This window comes from Pseudochaenichthys georgianus, chromosome 17, assembly GCF_902827115.2.
Source record: "Pseudochaenichthys georgianus chromosome 17, fPseGeo1.2, whole genome shotgun sequence".
In the NCBI taxonomy this organism is placed as follows: domain Eukaryota; kingdom Metazoa; phylum Chordata; class Actinopteri; order Perciformes; family Channichthyidae; genus Pseudochaenichthys; species Pseudochaenichthys georgianus.
In genome coordinates, this window is record NC_047519.1 from 31,475,132 (window position 1) to 31,494,329 (window position 19,198).

The window sequence follows — 19,198 nt, forward strand, 5'->3', positions numbered from 1 at the left end:
AAGTGAAGAAATGTGTCCTCCTGTTTGTATGTTGTCTGGACCATTGAAATAAAACTCATCTAATTCAACAACGATCTCCGCTGAGTTGTTTGGAAACAAAGAGAGGCGTGTCAAAACCCACAACCCCGATAGAGGTGGCTTTTAAATGCGATAAAAAGGCGATTAAAACGCCACCACAACTAAGGGTGTTACTGATTTTAGATTAATTAGAATTTACAAGCAGTAAACAAATATTTAAGACATGGTTAATACCTAATTATAATGTAGATATTTGAATGTGTCTTTATGTAGTATTTGTCAGCAATTATAACTTCATATTGTACAATTTACAAATGAAGTTCACCATATTGTCATTTACTGTTTACTGGTTATTAAAATGACTTCAGTTAAGTGTTAATGTTTGGGGTAAATTCATTCATAAATGCATTCCTACCTGCTTAGTACCACACTATACTGTGTACCATTTGATAAATGTGTTTAATGCTTCGAAATAAAACCAGAAAGCAATAAAGGTTTGTTTAAATGAATTCTCAGCTTTTTGCCCTGTTTTTTTTTAAGTTGTAAATGTCACCGAAGGTGTTGGGAAAATACTGAACGTACTCTTCCAATATCAGAGTAGCACATGATAACAAAGGCCCAACTGTATGTGTACGTAACAGGATGTGTGATTACCCAGAACAGCAGCAGGACTGTTTCACGCATATGATGATAACATGATGATTCAGCCTCTATGGAGATAGACATATGACAAGCATGATCATTTCTGATGTGGGCCTTAGCTGATCTAAACTAAACATTGTATACTGCTTTGAACCGGTATTTCTCCATCTTGTGACTGTGTGTGTAACACCCTCTCTTGTTTATAAGCATCTGAGGGACACTGTTATGGAACGAGTGCTCTGTATGTGATGGCTACTTCAAGGATAATAAATACATGTATCCTGATTATTGAAGCTCAAGCCGGTGACGAGTGATATTTTTCTAACAAAGGGTAATCAAATGTATAATGATTTCTTAATTCATATTTTAAAGGGTAACTAGTAAGCTGTAACCTATAACCTCCCAACAATACACATTATCAACAGTGTATACATCAGACCTCCCAGTAACATAGAAAAGACACCAACACCCTGCTCTGCTGTTTAAATAAGTGTATTGCATTGACTTTGCATGAGACAAACAGTGAGAAGTTAACCACATGTGCGCCTGCAGGCCTCCTCCTCTGACTCAGTTACAGGCTCATGGAGCTGCAGGCAGCCTCGGACTGGTCGGTGGTGAGCAGCTTGTGCACGCTCACTCCCATGGAGGACAGGATGCCTTGCAGCTCCCCCAGGGTCTCCTCGGACAGGGTGGGCTCTCTGCTCATGATCCAGGCGAAGTCAAAGTGCAGCACCCCGAGGTCGGTGCAGCTGTACACCAGAGAGTAGTTCTCGTAGTCAGTGGACAGCACCCAGTAAGGAGCAGTGGGGGCGTCTGCAGGTGAAAAGAGACAGTAATGTCACTGATATATGATAAGTTAGCAAAATCAATCAAATGTGGGTAAATTATTCTTGATACTTGAAAAGGATTTAGGAAACAAACTGCCTACATCCCAGCTCTCCATAGAGTTTACTTTATTTTGTTAGCAGCTCATTCCTGAAAACAGAAGCCTCAGATTGCTTATAATAAGGGGAAATATGAAGGGTATATTTCAAGCTTGTAAATAAGTTATTGGGCTTTTGTCTTATCAACTTACATTTGTTAGAAAATGTTTTCAACTTTAAAAAATGTGATTACCAACACATGAATACTGTGTAATATATTTGTACGTATATATATTTGAAAAGTACGATATAAGACAAGCACAAGTTTAATTTGTGGGCCATATTCCATTGTACTTTTTTAATTTGCTGAGGGCCGATTAAAAATGGCTCGTGGGCCGCATTTGGCCCCCGGCCCGTAGTTTGGACACCCTTGTTCAACAGTATTGATAGAGAGGACACTTCAACTGTAACTCTGAGTGTTGGAACAGTTATATTTCCAGGTTCGTAATAAATAAGATGTCCTTACACTCGAAGAAGGAGACCTGCAGCTTGGCGGGCTCAGAGGGGTCTTTGGCGGTGGCAGAACCATTGATGCTGCTAATGGTACCATCAGAACTAAAAGAAACAAAACATACATTTAGAAATATTTACACAAAGTGATGGAATTTTTTTTTGTTATAATATAAGTCTGAAAGTGAAAGTCCTAAATACGTATGAACAGAAAAATGTAAAAGTCATAGTGTTTTGGTGTATGCTACCTTTCAGAGAGTAACATATTTTAAGAATATCACTACTCCTGCTACAGAGAACTTTAACAGTAGCATCCTCTGTTACCTACATTATAAACTGTTGGATAGTTTAATCTAAACCACAGCATCATGTTTTTATAACTTGATCATGTGTTTATTTTGTGCTCTCTTAATCTGTAAAGTAACCACATCTAAATGTAATATATATTTTCAATATATAGTAGTAAAGTAAGAGCACAGTAATCCCATCCATAATGTAGTGTAGTACAAGCCTTTCGCTTACAATTGAAAAAGTCAAGTATTGTAACAATACATCAAAGTTGTATGTATTGTAAGAAGTACTTGAGTACATGTAAATTACAGTCACAGGCTTCACAAAACTTAGTTTAGCCTTCACAGTAAAGTGAAACCCCCTTTTTGATAAGTGATAGCTCCAGAAAGTACATTCTAGCGGTCAAACTCTTCATGAAAAAGTGAATGTATGCATGTGGAGTACTCACAGCAGCTCGCTGTTGAGGACACCAACGACTCCGGGGCTCTGCAGGCTGTAGGTGGCAGTGCAGCACTCGCCCTTCTGGAAGGTGTTTGGCAGTCTCTGGATATCAAACCACTTACCAAGATACTGCAGAGGAAACACACAACAACACAACATCAATTTACTGTTGATGAAGAGCTGCAGAGTCTTGAGGCATTCATTTGCAATTTTTGTTTATTACAGCAGGTCCCAGAAGGCCTCATTTGCTAACTCCTGGAACTTAATGAAATATGAATTAAATGCTGCCTTGTTTCCCAACAGAGTTTAATAAAGTTTGTATTCACCCTGGCAGTATCAAAGTCCTCCTGGACGCCCGTCTGGGGGCATCTTCCTGGCATGATGACCTGAGCGCTGGCCGCCAGAACGGACAGCAGAGTGAGGGAAATTACCTGGATGGCGTTCATGTTTTCTCCACAACCTGGATAAAACAAAAAGTTATACAGATTTGGAATAATTATAATAAATTCATTTAAAAAGAGACACCGGTGTAGAAAAGGAGAACTGCCTCCTGCTTACCTGTATAACTGGTAGAAGGGAAGATCTGCGTCTTGGTGGAGTTTTATAGATATGTTTCATCAGCCCCTCCTTTACGATAACATGTGAGGCTGTTTCTATACATTTGTGGGAGAATATGCACCTGTTTACACAAAGAACTCTGACATAAGTAGAGATGATAGACATCCAGAAAAGATCCTACTAACTTTAGTGAACCCACTGATCTTTCCAGAAGCTCCACAGTGAGGTCGACTTTTGAGTAAAATGCACAAACGTCTAAACTTGAAGTTTTCCTCTGGTTTTACTATATTTAAAAAATGAATGACATATACTGTATTATTACATTCAAACATAATATATGAAATGCTCAACCACCATTTATTTGTTGTAAAAGTGCATTTTGTAATGTATTAAATTAGGGGCCAAACTCTCTATTGAGATTACCGTCTGCCTGTATTGTACATGATGTGTAATGCTAAGTACAGCAGCACACCTTAGCATGCTAACACGCTAGACTAAGGTGGTGAACAGGGTAAACATCACATGCCAAACATGTAAAGTCTGCCATTGTGAGCATTTGTTGTCAGCCTTCAGCTCAATGCATTGTGGAGCTATCAGAGCAACTTGACTCAAAACAAATTAAAGGTCCAATGGATCCAATATGTGACACCACAGTGATTTACATTTAGCCTAACAGCCTCAGACATCGTGCAGAAGGCCCTGCTAATCATTTCACTTTCCATTTGACTTCAGAGGGCATTGTAAAGCCTCTGATCAGGTGTTCGGTCAGTCCTCTGGAGACTGTCACGGTGCGAGCTGTTCTTCTTCATTGATACAAACGTGTGAGGCTCCTGCAAGATTACCTGCCTAAAGATATTTTCCTCAAGTGTCTCACAACATAAAAATAAAATTTAGTCCCTTGATGTTACCTACTGTAGATGTGTTTTCCCCATCCACTGCTTTCAGATGAAGATGGTGTCTTTGTAGCATTAAGTAGTTGTAGCAAAAATGTATAATATAATAAATAGGCATATTTTTACAGTATTAGGCGAGCAAGAACATTTCAATTACAGCAGTTGAAAGTAAATGTATTCAAGTGCTATTGTATTGAAGTAATTGTTATTTTACTTGAATAATTCAATCTAATTACACCTTTATATTACACTCTGATGGGAAATATTGTACTTTTTACTTCGTTATGTTAAAGCTTTAATTCCAAGTTATTTACAGATATATATTAAGCGATTAAATTAAATCCAATATAAATGACTTTACAAGCTACTAACTGTTGCTTACATTTTAAAGCATACAATATTTCAATAATATGATGAGTATATATATATATATATATATATGAGTATAAAACTCTTTAAAGGGACTTTCTGTAATACTTTTCGTTTTATTTGCTTTAAGTCGTACGTTTGTATACTTAAGTGAAATCTTGAATAGGGTTGCAAAATTCCGGGAATTTTCAAAGATGGAAACTTTCCACGGGAATTAACGGGATTAAACTGGGAATTTTCTAAATTGAAGGTTGGCTCTTCATAGGGAACTTCAATATAGTTGGGGAAAGTATATTTTAGCATAATCTTGACTAAAACAAACAGATGCCATTCAAGTACACTTGAATATCCATGCCATAGCACACTGCTTACTGCATGGCTATTGAGACCACACAAACTGGTTGGCATTCGGGCAAACCTAAGGCTCTCTGAGCCGGACACAGAGCCATCCTCAACAAGGCTGGACAGTGACACTGCAGAGGAAGACTCAGAGTTGGATGTTGATGAGGCCCAGGAAGAGCCCGTTGACTGAAAGGGTTTAGCCAAAATGCGGAGGATCGCTTGAAGGAAGATTTGCTTTTGTTTGATGGGACTTTTTGGAAGGAGAAGGGCTCTTTTCATGTAACATTTTGAATGGGACTTCGTGGGGATTTTTGGATGGGGGGTGCATTTTTGTTCATTTTTTAATGAGTGGGGTTGGGGGGAATGAGTGATATTTAATTCAACATTCCTGTTTTCGTTCTTCAATGAAATAAATAATTGTTCAATAAAATAATTAAAACTTGTTCTGTTCTACTTAATAAAAAAAATAATCTGTTGAAATGTCATGTTTTTTGTTTAATTTTGCATCGAATATCTCCAAAATTCCCCAGCTTAACTTCCCATGGAAACTTTGAATGACATTCACTGTGTCAGTACACATTACCTGAATGTAATACAATGAGGATCTAAAGGCTTTGCCAGTTATTTCAGGGATTCTTCATCCTAAATCTCACAGTAATCGAGACCTAAACAAGATTTCCACTGAGTGTAAAAGACTTGCACCTCTGAGGGATTACAGCTTTCTGGGACATTTGTCATTCAATGGCAAGGAATCCGGACTCCAGATTGTTCCTGCAATTAGAAGATGGACGTGTGTTTGTGCTCTGTGAATTTATAGCCGGTCCTCTTCCTGGAGGTAAACCTGTTCTGATCCCTTAGCCTCACTGTGACTCTATAATGCTGGGTGCAAACAAGACGGACAGAAATCCCTCAGAAAAAGCTTACACCAAGGAGATTCTTAAATTAGCGGTTTAGGTGTCCTAATGCTCTGCTCTCTTAATTCCCTAAATCCTTCATAAGTCTCTTTTCAGTAGAAATCTACCTTTTTGTCTCCTGCTCAAACAGACAGTTTCTACTTACATTAATCAGGTTTATGTAGCATTTATTGATTTTAATAAAACTTAAATCGAAGTTAATGCACTCGTTGACAAAACAGTGATGCAGCTGCAACCAAGGATGCAGATTGATAAGCCATAAAGGAACAGGTTGGTGCTGTTTTTACAATATATGTATTTTTGTGTTCATTAAGTAGAAGATGGCTTCAGAGGAAAACAAGTACAAAGACTAAGATTAAAACATGCAACACCAAGGTTACAATATGTGCAATAAGAAAATCCCTGCAACATGGCTCGGTGTATATTATGCATATAAGATGACACTTCATCGAACGGCATTCTCTGTCAGGCTGTAAGCGTTGGGACATTTTCCATAATCAAAGGCAATAAAATGTTACTTTAAAAGTTAAGCTTGTTTTTTGATGTTTCTATTTGAAGTATCACATTGATGGACTTTCACCTTTGGAATGAAGACAAAGGTTTATGCATTTCTATCTTACATTCAAATCACATGGTTTAAATTATGATGAAATGATGTCTATGTTTGGAGGATAAATACATTAGGTGTAATTCTTAAACTGAGTTGTTTTGTTATGATGCAAACTGCAATGAAAAGAGAATAGATTCAAGACGTTCAGTAATTATTAGAATAGTAATGGACTGAAACTATAATAATAATAATAATAATAATAATAATAATAATAATAATAATAATAATAATAATAATAATAATAATAATAATAATAATAGTAGTATACTTTATTTATACAGCACATTTCAAACAAAATCACAAAATGTTTTACATGAAAACGAACACATATAGATTCTGTACACACAGAGCATAACATATACCAGAAACCCTGTAATTTCACACATTATACAGTTCAGAATAAAACAACACAAGCTAGTAATAAAACACAAATATAAACACATAAAAGCTATTCTAAAAAAGTGTGTTTTTAAAGTTAATTAAAGACCCTGATTTTCTCAGGCGGTTTGTTCCAAAGTCCAGCAGCCCTGACAGCAAAGGCTCTATCTGCAAAGCTCTATTATGAATGTCTATAGAGTCTTTAGAAGCTGTAACAGCAACAAACTGAACACACATCCAGCAGCAGCAGCAGGTCACAGGAGACTGACACAGTTTATTAAAGCTAAAGGTCACTGATATAAGAGCTCAGTGCAGCTCTGGTGTTTATAATGACATCCCTCCACTATTATTCTTCTGCAGCATGAGGACGCTCCATGTCCAAACTGCTCTGAACAACAGCATGACTGAAGGAAACTCACGTGTAATGTGTCTGTGCTGCAGTATACAGAGGGTAAAAGCCTGAATTGGTTGTAATGCGAATTGTAATGTACTGTAATGGTGTGGTGAGTCATTTCCTGGCACACATTAAACCCCTTTCAATACGAAATTAGCATAATTGTCATGACAGAGTGTACCAAAGCTTTGTTGATGACCAGGTGCACCTCTTCCTGTTTTGAGGAGGAGTAGAATATTCAGCTGCTCGGTTCTCATCATTGGGAAATCATTTTGAGAAACATGACTTCGGTCGCTTTCAGATCTTAACAAAGGCATTACATTTTTTTGTATCAGGGGAAGGCAGATCAAGAATGATTGTTTAAAAGAGACATCTTGTCAATGCGCTATATTATTAGGTTTGTAGAACACTAAGGGTGACAGTGCAAATGCTACAATGCTTTAATGCTAACCATGCTAACGATCTTGGTTTAGTATGTTAGCAAGCTACCAGTTGCACTAAGCGTAGGCTACAGAAAAGCTGAGGCTAATAGGAAAGGCATTATGTTCTACATTTTCAAACTAATGAAAAACAACATTAAGGTATAATCATAGACTATATAGGGTATAATCCACAGTCCCATGACTTAAATGACTTAAATGACTTTACCCTCTCTTTGAGTTGTGAAAAGCGCTATATAAATAAAATGCATTATTATTATTATTATTATTATTATTATTATTAAAGGTGGGGTATGTAATTTTGGAGAAACCAGCTCGAGTGCTCTAGAATTTGATAGTACACAACCAAAAATCTGCCACTTCCTTACAGAGCCCCTCCTCCAACACACACGGACGCGCACATGACCAATGAGGGCACGAGATAAGATTGTGCACAGATGGAAGGCTGACAGGCAGGTAGGCCATCAAGTTACTTTAGCCGGGCCGGCTCAGATGATTGGTCGTGCTTTTTACAGCGCCACGGCTTCCACAGATGGAATTCTTTTAATGTATTTTTTGTCAAAGCATTTAATATATTCATTGTTATCGGGATGTTAAGAGCATTCCATGGAATATAACAAAAAGTGTATCTGAAATAAGTTACACACCACCTTTAATGTCACCACCTTAGTCAGACTCTGTGTGGCGCGTTGACGTTTAGCATCATAATTTAGCCACTTGTTAACAACCACCGTTTTGGGACAAATAAAAGCTTTAAAATTCACGAGTTTATTTACTGCCATATTTTACCTTGTGGTATATTGAAAGACCATTCAACCTCACAAGGGTTCAGTGACCTCTAATTTCACTCAACTCTGCAGGAGCTCTTTGCTGTCTTGTAGAAAACGATAGAAACATCAGTCTGTCCCCGCTCTTTCATATCATAACTACAGTTTAACAAATTGTCCCCCCGGCCCACCAACTGTGCACACCTTTCTGCCCACCAGGCATTAAAGAGAAAAACGTAATTCAAAGAAGTGCAGGGTCTTGCTGTAAGCGGTTGGTGAGCACAAACTGTCAGATTAAGAGGTCTGAGAGGATCATCCGCCCAACATTTAGTCGGATTTCTAGAAAATTACCAACAAGCATGTTTGGGTCAACCCCTCGGCCCCCTGGGGAGCATATTACTGACACCCTACCTAGACATGTGAGAAAAACAAAAACAAGACTGATCTGCTAGATTTAAAAAAAAGTCTGCAAACAGCGTCACAGCTTCTCTGCATGTGGCCTCAGAGCAGAGGGCATGCGACATTTTGCAACTGGAAAAGGAAGCTAAGCATTTAGGTGTCTTAACTATGGTCTAAAGCGCTAACAAGGGATTAGTGAGGTAAATGTTGAAAGAGGTTTAGCACTCCATGCTTAGGACCAGTGCTGCTTCAGTAATTACACATCAGTGGCAAGGTGCGGCGGGCAGTTGGATGGGAGATCATAGTGATGTCAGGACAGGGAGGGCTTACCGCCGGAGATAAGGCCATCTAATGGAGATGAAATGAATCGGTATTTAAGAGGTCTTTTTTAGTTAAGGCAGTTAGCTGGCAACACTCAGAGCAGTTGGCTGGTTCGAGGAAGGCCATTTAGTTGGAAGTTGAAGAGAGAGACCGTCGTGAGCTGGTATTCCCTTCACTTGTTTGACTTTTTTGACCAAATTGATACAAAACCAGTTCCCAGGTCTGCTCATTAGTGTGAACTTGAAGGTAAGTTATTTAAATATTCCTCTTCCATTTATTTCCCTTCGCCCATTTGTCTTTTTCTTTCATTGTGACTGATTTGTCTACGTCGATTTCAGTTGTTGGAAATCAAATGTACTCTACAGTTATTCTTGTAAAAGCATGAAATCTTCTTAGTTTATTCCTGACTATGCATTATAAGTGTCGTATGCCTCAGTAAGCAAACATAACAAACAATCCTAAATGTGTTAAGCTGGATATTTGCATCACAATGTTATAAAAATGCAAATTATGATTGGGGAAACAACCTTGAAATCTGGATAATTACCATCCATTCTGTAAATAGCGCTTATTAAAAAAAAGAAATGATTCTAAAATACATCATAAATAAGCATGATGTTTGTATCAACTGTGGTGATTTGTATTCATTTAAATATATTGATTTATATTGATTTGTATTCTTTCAATCATCCTTTTAAACACTTTGTCATGTGAGCTTATGACACCACGTGTAATTCTCACCACAAACAACTCAATCAAATGTAATCTGCTTTTGTTACTGGCAGAACATGCATGGCTTTAGCATGAGTATGTTGTGTGAGGATTAAGAAGGACTAGACAATACTTCTGTCTTGTCTGATATGACCTCCTCAAAACTGCATCCAAGTCGTCAGCAATTTTTCCCTTTAATTAATTCTTGTAATGAGATTAACCAGCAACAGCAAATCCCCGGATTTGGCAGCTGTGGTGTGGCCTTGGTTTGTCGAGGAAATATGAGACAGGAGTTTATCAGCTGTGATGACGCACTCACTCACAAAAGTCTGCTTTAAAAGTCCCTGTAAGGTTATATAACTACACAGTCTCATGGCATATCGTGTTATAGTCATGAAATTAATCTATTGATTCGTGTTCACCAACACGATTTCGCAATTTTTTTCCGTGTCACACAGAACGATTTTAAAAGCAACGTAAATAATTAGAAGGAAAAACAGATTAAAACAAATACAGATTTCAGTATTCTGAGGCTCTGAGCCATTTCTTTTCCTTGCGGACGGCAAAAAAACTCAGACATTATACAATTTAAAATAAAAGGGATAGGGTTAGGCTTAGGGTAAGATATTGAGTAAGAAAATGTTTTTATGAACCACACAGCTCCCGGTATTCCAAGACCCGACCGGACAAAAAGACGTGGTGCAGGCACGAAACATACCAATAGAAATACATTGCATTGCAAAAATGCGAAAATCGTGTTGGTGAACACGAATCAATAGATTAAATTAATTTCGTGACTATAACACGAAATGCCGTGAGACTGGGTTGCATATAAATACCCTGATGTGTAAGGAGTGAGGATGTGTTACAACATGTTAAGTCTCAGGCCACAAGTTCATCTTCAAGACTTTAACTTAATCAAAGTGTTAGCTGTGATTGAACTGGCCTCAACTGAGGATTCCAATCAAGTTCCCACAGGTGTAGCCATACTTCTCTCCTCACAAGTATTACCTTTACATTATGCAGCTTAACATGTTCCTCAAGAAAAACAACCTTTATTGAACCTAACATTTCATTTGACACTAAATGATATGGTATGTACAGAATCCTAAAAGACTCTTTCAGCAATCTGTATGAAATATTATTTTGATCGAAGTGTATTTACAAATCCAAACAAAGATGGTAGATGGATATTTGTACACAATTTAGACACGATGAATCATTTAAAATCTGAAAAACTCAACAAAAAAAACCCAACATGTCTTTGTTTGTGTTTAAGATCACAGCACATAAGTCATGTCCAGCACAGCTCCAACAGAAAAAAGTAAAAAATATTGTTTGTTATCCTGCAGCAGTTTGAATATTTATTTATCCTAATGGTCAGAAGAGTATTTGGGGATCATGGAAATCGTTGCATATAAATTATTAATTTTTTTAAACAGCTAAGCTCTGTCACTTGCATGTAATGCTAAAACATACAGAGGCACACTTGGGTGCTAACACAGACTCCTCTTGTTCAGTTTCTGAAATGTTTTTATGTTTAAAGGATCAGGGCTATTTCTAGGTTTACATTTTTGTTTCTACAATCAAACAAGTATGGAAACTCTTAACACTTAAAAGCTTAATATTCTTGAAGAACAGACAGATGTATCACACATGAAATTCTAAACATTGATTCCAAGTAAAGTGAATGGGAAATCGGTAATACATTTGTCACAATGCCCTGAGTCTCGGGACTTTGAGACAACTTTTGAATCACAGAGGCATAAATGTTGGAATACATTTCTTCTCATGTGCTGATGCTAGCTGTTGTGACATTGACAGAGAAGTAGGTGGTGGAAGGGTGCATATGTTTGCACCACATAGCTCCACATAAACCGATTGCATCCCCAGATTTATCCCCAAGGTGTTTTTAGGACATCCTGGGAGCTAATGGAGGCTAATAGGCTTAGCACTTAGGGTGTATTGTCCAGGATGCTTACAGGCAAGGTTTGCTGAGGGTAAAACTCTAAACGTGCGGATTACCTCTAACACATCCCTTTAAAGTGCTGTATAGCCAGGATTTAGCTAATAGGATCCTGAGGGTAGCAGAGGCCTGGGAGGTGAGGATGGGGGTGGGACGGTCCAGCAGGGCGGTCTCAGGCAGGTCACCAGATGCAGCTAGCAGACTGTTGCAGGACTAATAGGCGGATTACAGCCCTCAGATTAGATGAGCTTCAGAGGGAACTTGAGGGACTGTGGATAATGCTCAAGGCCTCTGGGTAAATCTTCTCTGGGGGAGGGGACAGCAGAAAAAATGCATAGTTTGCACCTGTCCCAAACACTGACCAGATTATTAATCAAATACAATCATGATCACTGTAAACGTGTATGATATGAAGAGGTGGTGGTGAATGTGTGGGCACTCATCTACATAGAGGCATATTGAACACTCTGCTCCTGGATTAGCAGAACTGGATTATCGCGCTGTCATTTACAGTATCATATTTTGTAATTGGATTTGTGCAGTGTAGAAGGCTAATTGTAGGTGTCTAAGTCAATTGTGCTCCATTACACAAGCTGCTGGCCCAGCCATTTGGAGTGTGTGTGTGTGTGTGTGTGTGTGTGTGTGTGTGTGTGTGTGTGTGTGTGTGTGTGTGTGTGTGTGTGTGTGTGTGTGTGTGTGTGTGTGTGTGTGTGTGTGTGTGTGTGTGTGTGTGTGTGTGTGTGTGTGTGTGTGTGTGTGCGTGCGTGCGTGCGCGCGCGCGTGCGTGCGTGCGTGCGTGCGTGCGTGTGGTCTAGCATTACTATACTTGTGGGGACCTACATCTGTTTACATAGTCACGTGTGGGAACTGGCTTCCCTTATGGGGACAAATTGGAGGTCCCCATGAGGGGAATCATTAATTTTAGGGTGAAGACTTGGTTAGGTTTAGGATTAGGGTTAGGGTAAGGGTTAGCGTTAGGTTAAGGGTAAGGGTTAGGCATGTGTTGGTTATGGTTAAGGTTAGGATAAGTCTCCAGGAAATGCATGTAAGTCAATGTAATGTCCCCTGAAGTGATGTATACATGGTATGTGTGTGTGTGTGTGTGTGTGTGTGTGTGTGTGTGTGTGTGTGTGTGTGTGTGTGTGTGTGTGTGTGTGTGTGTGTGTGTGTGTGTGTGTGTGTGTGTGTGTGTGTGTGTGTGTGTGTGTGTGTGTGTGTGTGTGTGTGTGTGTGTGTGTGTGTGTGTGTGTGTGTGTGTGTGTGTGTGTGTGTGTGTGTGTGTGTGTGTGTGTGTGTGTGTGTGTGTGTGTGTGTGTGTGTGTGTGTGTGATGTTATAACTATACAGTATGTAATGTAATGTAAAGATAAGATGAATATCGCCGAAGATTTCTCCACATGTTAAGGGGTTGGTATTCCGTTGAAGATTTGGATGTAGGTGTTTAGTTTAAATGTAGGATTAGGTTTAAGGTGAGGGTTAGGGCTAAAGTTGGTTAAGATTATAGCTCACTGTCAAGGTAGAGGTGAAAGGTGCGAGGAAGGATCAAAGGTTAAGGAATATATTTGTGTGTATGCATGGACATGATATTGGCAGTTCATTCAAGCTGCCAGTTTTCAAATATTTTATTAATTATATTAAATTGTTCAAGTCTTCCTCATTCAATTGTTGCGACACAAAATGTGCTGTTCATTTTAAGTTTGATTGGTTAAAAATAAACGTTTTTATATTTAATATATAATGTATGTGATGATGACGTTGTGAAGTCACAAATTATGTTTGTTTGTTTGTGAGCATTTGAGTAGTTATATATAAGTATACTATTTTATAAAGGATGATACCCTAAAGTCCTTTAACCATCAACAGGCTATTTAATGTGTAGACATGTGCTGCCTCCTTGTGGTACTCATGAAGAATTACACAATGTCTGCATCCATCCAAGTTACATTTTCTATTAAATTATATTCCAAAATGTTACAAAATGTCATGAACCATTACAGAACCAAGTTTGTAAAAGTAATTGTCACATATTCTAACTTTTAAAAAACTCTTACAGGTTTCTGTCGCAGGTCGCGTGTCATGACCCCACGAGAGCAGCTGAGGAAGATGACAGCGCTGGGAGAGCAGGGTGCTTTGGATGAGAAGCACTGGTACCGTCTGGTCAACGGCATGTCAGCTGGAGGTGAGAAATTCAAAAACAATTCTAAACAACAATGTTAAATACTAGAAGATTCAAAGAAAATGTTATAAAACATATAAAAACACAAAAAATTGGCGTAGAATTCATGAGAATGTGTAAAAATGCAGATCCCGACACCACCCTGAAGCCCGAATATGCATTTTTGAGCTCCAAACAGGTTAATCCAACTTGTCTGACCTTGTCAGAGTGTATTGGTCAGTAGTACCTGCAGGCTTCAGCTTTTACAGTCAATCGGTGCACGTCTCACATATAGAGGCTATAGACTGACTTCCTGGTGACCCGTGGTGCTTGTTCTTCTCTTGCAGAGCTGAGGCAGAGGCAGGAGTTGATAATGAGGAATCAGATGGCCATGGCTCCACAGATCCTCGCCCAGGGGCAGCAGAGGTTACAGGGCGTTCCAGCGCAGTTCGAACCTCGCTTCATGGAGAGGTCTGTACCTGACTTCACTCTTAAAACTGAAACAGTAGCTCTGTGGGCCTCTTGAGAATATACAGTCAAAGGTGGATAAGGGAAAATAACACATGGCAACTCGAGAGAAACAAGGTACACTTTGTACAATGACAAAGCGTTAATTGAGACCACATTAGCCGTTCTTAAAGCCTGCTCCTTGAAGTCGTATATAAATGACCAGGTGTGGAGGTATTAAGATCCTGTACTTGAGTGAAAGTATAGCAGTACATTATTGTCAAAATACTCCTTTACAAGTAATAGTGCCATTCCATTTATTATTTAAGTAAGAGTACAGAAGTATTATTAGCAACATTAACTAAAAGTATTCAAAGTTCTCATAGTGCAAAAATGGCCTCCATATGGGAGTATAAGTATTGTCTATATATATATCTATATATATATATGACAGTATTTTTGTAGTTGCATTAGGCAGTATATTACTATTGTAGACAAAGTTCGACTATCTTTTCTTAACTTGCTTCAAATATATTCGATAATTGTACCTAATCTGAAAAGTAACTAAAGATTTAAAAATAAATGTACTGTAGGAAAAAAAGAATATTTACCTTTTAAATGTAGTGGAGAAGTATAAAGTAGCATATAAATGAAAATACTCAATTAAAGTACAAGTACTTCAAAATGGTAACTAAGAAAATGACTTGAGTAAATGTACTTAGTTACCTTCAACCGCTGTAGATGACTGATTTGTCATGCTTTCCTGTCATTAGAGAGATGGTTCCCCCCTCTGAGATGGTAGCCTCTGAGGCCCGACAGATGCACATGGGACCTCACATGGGTCCCTCTATGCCCCCCCATGCCAATGTCATGCCAGGAAGAGGTTTCCCTGGAGCAGGTGAGATAGATAGATGGATAGATTAGTACGTTATTGATCCCAAATTGGGAAATGTTTGCGTTGCAGCAGCATAAAAAGACAAGGCAATGTACATAAGACGAAGAGAGCATGGCCAGATGAAGCCTTTCTCTGCCTTTCCTTTAGGAGGAATATGAGTGAGTTTTAACAGCCTGTGTGTCTTTTTTGTTTTTCAGCTGGATATGGTTTTATGCCCTCCGAACCCATGGAAACAGTTGCTCGGCGACAGGAGTTCATCCACAAGCAGAATATAGCCAGGTATTGTGTGCAGAAAGTAATTAACATCCCACAGACCTATACCACCTACACACAGGTCCACTTCACATGAATGAAACTGAAACAATAGCTTTGGACATTATATTAAAAGAGATACTTAACTTACAAAATGAACATTTCTATATCAATGACTCACCTGCTTTACTGTGAATTCTTGAACAAAACATGTTCACCAATCGAAAAACAGAGAAAGGATTTGTTGAATTAAAATAAATGGGGGTCGTGTTTGACAACTGCAAAACTATCTATAAAATCTCTCACACAACTCCTCTATCATAATCTAGGTCTCTTTTACTTCCAAACGACTCGTTGGTGCACATTCTGTTTATTTTGTGTTTTAAGTGTTAAAGTCCGAGCAAAGATGCATGTGGGAAGATTCAGTGAGATTTTATAAACTGGTGTTTTGATATAGTTGTGCTGTTGTTTAATGTGGCACCAATTTACTTCAATTCATAGTTTACTTCACAAATTAAATGTAATGTGGAACAGAATTGATATAGAAATGATCATGTCTAGGATGAAGTATGGCTTTAATAACAAAGTGAGATAATCTGTCTCCATCATGCACGAACTGCACGTCTAATATGTGTGTGTGCCCCTCAGAATGGAGATGAATGCCATCCTGCACCAGAAGGAGCTGGAGAACGCCCACCAGAAGGGACTATTGGGAATTGAAAACCCCATGGCCTACTCTTCAAACCCCATGGCGTTCAGAGGTCGTCAGCGGATGCCAGACGGCCACGATGTCTTCGTGCACCGCCCCAGCCTGGATGAGCTGCACTCCAACAGCATCCTCATGTCGGCCAGCCCTTACCCGCACATCGGCACGCTGCAGAGGGAGCGAGGACGCAGGGTCGGCAGGAGGCCAACATCTCACAAGAGCGCAGAGAGCCACGTATCCAACCTGAAGGGCCACACTGAAGATAAGAGATTAGAGCAGAGCCCGGGGGCCACGTCAGGGGAGGAGAAAGAGGTGGAGGCAAAGGGGGATATGGGAGAGGAGTGTGCCACCAGCAAGGCGCACCATCAAGCAAAAATAGACTCTGAACTCACAGCAGGAAGCAGGAAGAACTACAAAGATGGGGAGACAGGGCTGCGTAAATCCTGTGTGAACAGTCAGGACGGGTCGGATGTGGCCAACAGCGGGGGAAACGATAAAGACATGTCCAGCCAGTGTTCGGCTTTCCAGGAGAAGTTCATGGATCCCTCCGCTGGTGGAGCGCTCACTGGCATGCCTTACATGTTCCCAGTCCCTGGAAATGGTTTCCTTCCACCTGGTTAGTTTCTAGATTACAATATATTAGTTTAGCAAAATCCTTTACCCAGTATTTTATACAGTAATGGAAAAGGCGCTCATGTTTTACTTAAATAAAAGTAGCAATACACATGCAAATTCCTGCGTTGAAATTCTTACTAAAGGAAGTGTTATCATCAAAATATATTTAAAAACATAAGGAAAAGTCCTCATATACAAAAAGTTACATTTCAGGACGTTAATGTGTAAAAAGAAAACATCTTATATTGCCTACTCTTGGTCAGCTTCACCTATAATACTAAAAAGGAATGTGTTTGATGATTAATATGTTTTTTATTATTTATCTGACCCTGCAAACTAACTAGTTACTAAAGATGTCAAATAAATGTAGTGCAGTAAAAAGTGAAATATCCCCCTCTAAATTGTAGGATTGGAAGTATAAAGTAACATATGGAAAGTAAAGTAACTCAAAATCGTTAGGTCACAAAGTTACAGTCCACCACTGATGTAACACCAACTAAGATGTATGTCTTTTTTTCCAGGTCGACCAAATCTCTTTCTTAATGGGGATGAAGGGTCCGAAGATATAAGGAAATGGAACATGAATGATGTTTACAACTTTATCAACAGCATACCCACATGTTCAGAATATGCTCAGGTTGGTTTCTGTTATCTGAAACTCTCTTTATTCTTTCTGTTCAGTCATTGTTGTGCTAATGTTGTGTGGCATCTCTCTGCAGACGTTTAAGGACCACATGATTGACGGGGAGACGCTGCCCCTTCTGTCAGAGGAGCATCTGCTGGACACACTGGGGCTCAAACTGGGACCAGCACTAAAGATCCGCTCACAGGTAGGAGAAACACACTGGGATTAAACACATAAACAAAATGTGAGATGTGTGCTATCTGAGAATAAATGTCAGGACAACTCTAACAACTTTGAATGGATTCAATATCTATACAATATATGATCATTTGTCAAATTTGTTTTGGTTGAAAATGTTGTAATAGTAGAACTAGGTTTACTGATTATTCTTTAACTATCAGAGCTATATGTTGACTGTCAAAGTAAAATACAGGGATTGCTAAAAATGAAATAAATGAATGAAAAAAAATAGAAAAGCTGTATTTCATTTTCAAAATTGTCCCCTGCTGTACAGTGGACTATTTTTAAATGCTAATACAAATTCAAAAATTCAAATGCAATATTAACAACAGTACCTGCTTCCTTTAATGTCATGTTTAATTAAAAAAAAAGAAAATTGAATTTTCTCTGACTTTTAAAATAAGAATGACAATTCTATTTTAAATATCGAGTTCCCTGGGCTTCCAAAAAATAGAACGCAGCCAGAAACCGGGACGTTTTGTATACATGCTTTTCCTACTGTGACATTTCAAAATGTCTTCTGTAAAAAGATGGAGGAAACAGATGTCATACAGATGTTGACCAACATCTGCAGCACTTCCTGTCCTCTACTTCATGTCTTTGGAGACACATCTGCAAACACTATTCAATCTAATATATTTAAACTCTCCTCATTCCCCCTCAGGTGTCCAGGCGTGTGGGCAACATGCTGTACATGATGAACCTGCCGCTCTCCTCCTCCGCCCTGCAGGCCACTCCAGAGAAGGCTGCGGACCGCTCCTCAGAGATCGGCTCTCCTGTCAACTGCAACAGTGACGAGATGTTGGCGAGTCCAAGAGACCCCGAAGTCCTCAAATCCACAGATCACCTTCATGAGACAGAAAACAATTCCCCTCCGTCTGCCAGCAGCGAGACAGCCTGATCAGGACTGAACATGTGGACAGATGAAAACACTTCACCAGTCTGCAAGGCTCTCATCAAGCTGCCTCAGTGATGAATTTGTTTACATTTACTGGATTGATTATGCTTCTTTTACTACTTGCTAAACATTGCCATTTAATGCAGTTCCCATTAGTATCAGCTTAATAATTGTTTTTTATATATAAAAGTGAATATATTTTTAAAAGTGAAGTGAAGCTGATGTGTGAGTTAAGAAGATATTTTTCATTGTTCACAACAGGCCTCTAAAAGTCTGATTGTAGCTTTAAACAAACCTATTTGTTTAAGCTGCTATAAGTGTCACTCATCCAGTAGGCCGTTATAAGGACCATAGACATAATATGGGAATGGTTTTACATGGTTACAGAATAATCAAAGTGAGATGTTTGAATGTTTGATACCTTTCTTGCGTTTGTTGTATTTTAAATAAAGGGTTTTTGTACTGAGAACCTGCAGTACCTATCTGTCATGGTAAGGAATAAATAAGTGAGGATTCAATTTCATAAATCTGCATTTCAA

At 38.8% G+C, this 19,198-nt stretch overlaps 2 protein-coding genes across 2 annotated transcripts; one reads left to right on the forward strand and one right to left on the reverse strand.

Annotated features, from left to right (window-relative positions):
- Positions 1-1,231: 1,231 nt before the first annotated feature.
- On the reverse strand, positions 1,232-8,653 carry LOC117462601 (apolipoprotein D-like). The gene is made up of 5 exons (XM_034104874.1): positions 8,635-8,653; positions 3,092-3,225; positions 2,773-2,894; positions 2,050-2,138; positions 1,232-1,473 (listed from the first exon to the last, which is right to left on the reverse strand). Exons 1-5 carry the CDS (start codon positions 8,651-8,653, stop codon positions 1,232-1,234), a joined length of 606 nt encoding a protein of 201 aa, XP_033960765.1.
- A 5,249-nt stretch (positions 8,654-13,902) lies between these two features.
- On the forward strand, positions 13,903-18,662 carry samd7 (sterile alpha motif domain containing 7). Its single transcript, XM_034103750.1, has 8 exons — positions 13,903-14,005; positions 14,329-14,452; positions 15,202-15,326; positions 15,521-15,602; positions 16,224-16,897; positions 17,418-17,533; positions 17,616-17,726; positions 18,426-18,662. The coding sequence occupies exons 1-8, from the start codon at positions 13,903-13,905 to the stop codon at positions 18,660-18,662; spliced, it is 1,572 nt and encodes a 523-aa protein (XP_033959641.1).
- Positions 18,663-19,198: the final 536 nt, after the last annotated feature.